This window comes from Manihot esculenta, chromosome 1 (genome assembly GCF_001659605.2).
Source record: "Manihot esculenta cultivar AM560-2 chromosome 1, M.esculenta_v8, whole genome shotgun sequence".
NCBI classification, from domain to species: domain Eukaryota; kingdom Viridiplantae; phylum Streptophyta; class Magnoliopsida; order Malpighiales; family Euphorbiaceae; genus Manihot; species Manihot esculenta.
In genome coordinates this window covers 27,460,448-27,465,529 of record NC_035161.2, presented here as the reverse complement: position 1 = coordinate 27,465,529, position 5,082 = coordinate 27,460,448, and the positions used below count along the sequence as shown (strand labels likewise).

The 5,082-nt window shown below is 35.0% G+C and overlaps 1 protein-coding gene across 2 annotated transcripts; it reads right to left on the bottom strand.

Moving 5' to 3' along the window:
* Positions 1–1,113: 1,113 nt before the first annotated feature.
* On the bottom strand, positions 1,114–4,405 carry LOC110628493 (deoxyribodipyrimidine photo-lyase). Of its 2 annotated transcripts, XM_021775182.2 has the most exons (9): positions 3,774–4,401; positions 3,032–3,375; positions 2,711–2,951; positions 2,400–2,557; positions 2,262–2,298; positions 2,081–2,139; positions 1,746–1,827; positions 1,588–1,659; positions 1,114–1,435 (listed from the first exon to the last, which is right to left on the bottom strand). In XM_021775182.2, the coding sequence occupies exons 1-9, from the start codon at positions 4,107–4,109 to the stop codon at positions 1,184–1,186; spliced, it is 1,581 nt and encodes a 526-aa protein (XP_021630874.1). In that variant the 5' UTR covers positions 4,110–4,401; the 3' UTR covers positions 1,114–1,183. The 2 variants fall into 2 exon arrangements, with proteins under 2 accessions (XP_021630874.1, XP_043811999.1); XM_043956064.1 differs by lacking the exon at positions 1,588–1,659 and having other exon boundaries at positions 3,774–4,405.
* Positions 4,406–5,082: the final 677 nt, after the last annotated feature.

Below are 5,082 nucleotides of genomic sequence, written 5' to 3'. Positions count from 1 at the left end.
TAGTGAAAAGGAGTAATGTCAACTGCTTTATATTTGGTTGCATCAGAGGTATTACTGTTGCATTTATATGCTTAACAAAAATCGTACTATTGTGGGTGGGCTAATCAGTTTTTAAGTATAATCTTGAAGCAGTAATCAAGCGCGAAAATCATGCCCTGCATAGTCTTTCATGACAGGTTTTTGGACAATCAACTAGATAGCTATGAAAAGCCACCCATTCAATAGAACCTGTCTACAGACTTTGTCACCTGTACGCCCAAGGTATTCACATTCTACAGACTCTGTCACCTGTACTCCCAAGGTATTCACTTTTTTTTTTTTTTGAGCTGCAACAGAATTTGCATTAATAAGCCCAAACGGTATCAAAATACAAGATTGAAAGAAACTGGTCAGGAATAACTGTAAGCCAATTATAAGGAAGAATATTTCTAATAGCTAGTTTAGCAAGATCAGCAGCGATGTTTGCTTTCCTATCAATTTTTACAACAGAGAAAACTGAAAAAGATATACTAAATATTTGGATGGCTTGAACAAAGGCCTTTATCTCCCAAGGGCAAGAATGATGCTTAAAATGGCTTCCACGATAACTGCAAAGTCTGATTCTATCATAAGAGCTGATAAACCCATGTCCTTAGCTAGCAAGCATGCTTCGAGAATTGCTAGAGCTTCACCAACTAATGGAGAGGAGCATTGCACTCGCTTGATTCTACCATCAATATAGTTTTTTCTAACTATCAGCGAAATAACATCTTTGTCAATAGAGTTCAACCAAGCAACATCCGAATTAAAATTGAGAGAGCTTTTAGGAGGTTTTGCCCATCGAGAAATGTCACCATTATTGCCAGTGCCCCCCCCTAACGCAAACCTGATTTTAAACATAGCTGATCTCATTATTTTTGTTATTGTAGAGATAGCTGACATGGGGTCTGGATTTTGATGCTCTTTATTCCTGTTTTTCCAAATAATCCAACAAGTGATGGCTAAAAAATCCAAAACCATCTCATTTCTGAATTCTTCAGAAATCGTGCACCACCACCGAGTATTCACATTGCTACTTCAAATTATACTCGGTCCAACCTTTTTGCATGCTTATGAAAAGAAACAATAATCTTAGAGATGGAAATTAAAAATCTGTTCATTAGTACGGAGTTGAGAACATCTTCAAAACAATGGTTTAGATGCATTAGTCTGAAACATTCTCTAATTCCAAAACAACGCCTTTAAGCCTACGATAGAATATTATAGCCTCCTCTCTTTTAGGGTTAGCATCCATCTCTTTTGTTTTTCCACCGAGCTGAGTTTCTGCTTTTCTCTTCTTAGTTTCATTTACAAACCTCTTCACATAGGCAATGTAGCCATCAACATCAAATTTCCTTTTGCAGCCTGCATAGTTCATATAACGAATTTTACCAAAAACTGGACGTTCTTTCCAACCCTGAAATTGGCAAATAAGAGCACTTCTATGAACAATTATGGCAATGTATTGTAACAAAAAAGATTAACAAGCAACTTTTATTTGGCTTAGTGAATTGTATTATCCTTAATCCCATCAACAAAAAAGAAGGGGGGAGAAGGGGGAACCCAAACCTGGTCATGAACACCACATATTGACCACATGCAACCAACGTATCCATTTGGGTCCCTCCCGTCTAGTTCATACTGCATTACAGTTCTAGGTTAAACAAGCTGGTGGAGCTCTAGAAACAACCTTTAATAGTAGCAGAAAGGAATTATGATAAAATTACCTTGTCATTTAGATAAATTGATATTGCAAGGGCTTCTTCAGGTCCTCTTGTCCACTCAAGAATCTTTTTTGCCCAATACATACTGCAAATAGTTTAAATTTCTTACCACATCACTTCGACATAGTTTTATCAATTCTCAATCATGACAGATTATGCGCAGACATTAATATTTCTAATGGAACTTGAAAGAGACATTCTGCTGGATTGACTTTGAACTCTTTATGTCATTTAACAAGATTTCCAGCCTTCTCACACCTTTCAAGTTTCAGTGACTTGTAGGGAAAACAAGGAATCACAACACAAAGAGCAAGTAAATCAAACAAGAAGTCACTTGCCGCATAAAACCATGCATCTTCCCATAGTAAACCATCTCCAGCTGAGAAGCATTCCAAAGCTGAAAATTGTGATAATGATAGTAGAATCTTAGCAAGAGAAGCATAAAAAATCCAAACAAATATAATTGAGTTCACATTCTCTTCGAAAATTCTGAAAGGAGACTACCAGATATAATCTTACCGGATCGGCTGTTTCTGCCCTCTCTAATTGCTCCATCCTACATATTCAATGACCATTGAAATCTTAAAAACCCCACCCAGCAAAACAAATAACATATCTGCAATAAAATACAAACCAAATCAAATCAACTACACTCACGAGTAAACATGTTCTCGCTTGTCAGAAGCATGGTCCATTAAGGTATTCCGTGCCCACTCCCATGCCCCTTGTAATGAATCATAATGAGGCTGGTAGAAGCAAAAGTTATCTGCAAGTTCTCTCCGAACAATCAACTCCTCCAAAAACGCATCAACTGACTTCAGGGTAGCAAGTAGGTGCGCAAACATTAAGATTCAAATCACATGCAATATAACAATGAAGTTTGACAGAGCAAGATGATTATTATTCAACAATGTCTTGCTCGAATGTAAAAAGGCTAAACCATGAATTCATAAATAAATTCCACAAACCTGAGGACTTAGCTTCCTCACTTTCTGTGCCTCCAGCGCACACCTCTGTGCAGATATTTGCCCAAAATGAAGATATGGAGAGAGACCAGAGAGCCCTTTAGGTTTTGATGGGACATTCCTATCTGTAGAATAATTCTTCAACCTTCTGGTCAAGAATCCATTTTTATTTCCCATTAATACTTCCATTGCTGCTTCTTCACCTGGCATGCACCACTCAATTTCAGGAACTTCTGCCCCTTTCCTAGTCATTCAAAATTAAGATTAATATTACAATTATCATGAAGATGCACAAAGTTCCATTGAAATAGACTGATATCTGACCTTGCCACTTCTTCAAAGAGACTTTCCCAATCAATCGACTGATTTGCAGTAGCAGCCCACTTTTTACAAGGTGGTTGCAATACAGGAAAATCAATGAGATAATCAGGTAGCCTTTTATTTATCTTGCTCCTTAACGTCTTAGCACTATACTCCAACTTTTCCGACGCTACCCAAAGAGGAACTACATTGTGAGCATCAACTTCATGTATAGCCACTGAATCACTAACCCTCAAGCAAATTTCATCTTTACACTTACGGACTTCCCTTAGAGGTGAGAAATCAGTAACTAAAAGAGAAGCCCCACACTCTCTTACAAAATTCGGAATAGTCTCTTCAGCTTCGCCCTATAAATTAAAGCCCAGGGGAACAAATAAATAATAAATTTCCCACATTGATGATTAAGTTTAGTAAAACAAATTCTGCACATATTATTTAAGACTCGGCTTCCATTCATTTAGCTGAAATAACACATCTATGGTAAATAATTCTGAGAAAATAAAACTTACTACATTTTTTTCGTTTAGTTACAAATTTAAAATTCAACTGAAAGCCGTTTTTATAGCGTTTGGAGTACAGTAGGAATTGAAAAATTCATTTTCTTTCAATATCTAATGTGCTTCCCCATTAGAGATTTTTTTTTTTTTCTTCAGTAATTCTGTATTTTTAGCCGCCAAACGGAACAGAGTATAAATTAAACCCAAAAGAAGAAGAATGGTTTAGTTAAAAGAATAAATTAACTGACCTGGAATAAGAAAAATGGAATTTGAAGGGTCTCTTCAATTTTTCCCTGAAGTTGACGCAAACCCTTTAACATAAACCCTAATTGCCTCGCTTTGGCTCCCAAAAACTGATCGAACAAATTAAAAGCAACAGCAACAGGCACACTGGCCTTGTTAGCCTGATGAATGGCGTACATTAAGGCCCAATTATCTCTTATCCGTTGATCTCTAAACATCCAGTACACAATGGGACCCGTTTGCTTGGTTGATCCTTCTTTAAGAACCCTGATTCGACCAGGTTGGACAGGGCCATCCATTATCGCTGCCATCTTCTTCCCTGCCAAATTCACTACAGCCATAAAAAAATCAATTGTCCAAAAGCTTTTGCTTAGTAAAAAGGGAATGCCGACATCGTTTGGTGAGAGAAAAGCGGGTTAGCGTTGTTTGGTGAGGGAGAGAGGAGAACCATCTACAGAGAAAAGAGAGGAGTTCCGCTAGGAGCGTCGTTTGATGAGCGAACGAGGCATAGAGTTGCAGAGCAAGTAACGATTCACAGAGAAAGAGAGAAGAAAAAGATTAGTTTCAGAACAGAGGGTGAGCCGAGGATAGTGAAACCTTTTGGCTTTTTCTTTTTTTTGAAAATTTGTCTGACAGTGGTACACGTGTATAAGTTGATAGCCAATCCTTTTCTCATAGAAATCTTGGATAGGACTTGGTACACGTGTTATATCCTCAAACCATATGTCCTCGCTGCCGCGAGCGGGAAGAAAATCAAATTGTTTTAATTTAAATAATAATAGTTGACTTAAGGCCATTTCATAAAAAAAAAAAAATAGAATTTTGTATTTATTAAAACTTTAAATTTTAGATAATAAAATGAAAATTAAAATTTTTAAATTTGTCACTGTAAAAAATATATATATTTATAACATTAATAGTAAATTATAGTATATTCTTAAAGTTTTTTTTTTTGTGATTCGTAAAATAAACTTTAAAATAAATGTTTTTATTTTTAATAATATTTTTTATTATTTATTCTTATTCTATTTTTATAAAAAATTATTTTTTTTATAATTAATAAATTTATCTCTTTTATTTTTAAAATCTAATACTTCAATTTTTAAAATTTATTTCTGTTAAATTTAAAAATCAATCTATATAAAAATATCGTTAATGCCATAAAAAAATAATTAAATTATCTTTTTTAAAACTCAATACTTTAATTCTTGAAATTTAATTTCGATAAATTTTAAAGTTCCTTTCTTAGCATTCAATTCATTTACAGTAGCTCAATTTTGTCATCATTACTTGATAATGTTCCTCTGTCATCCA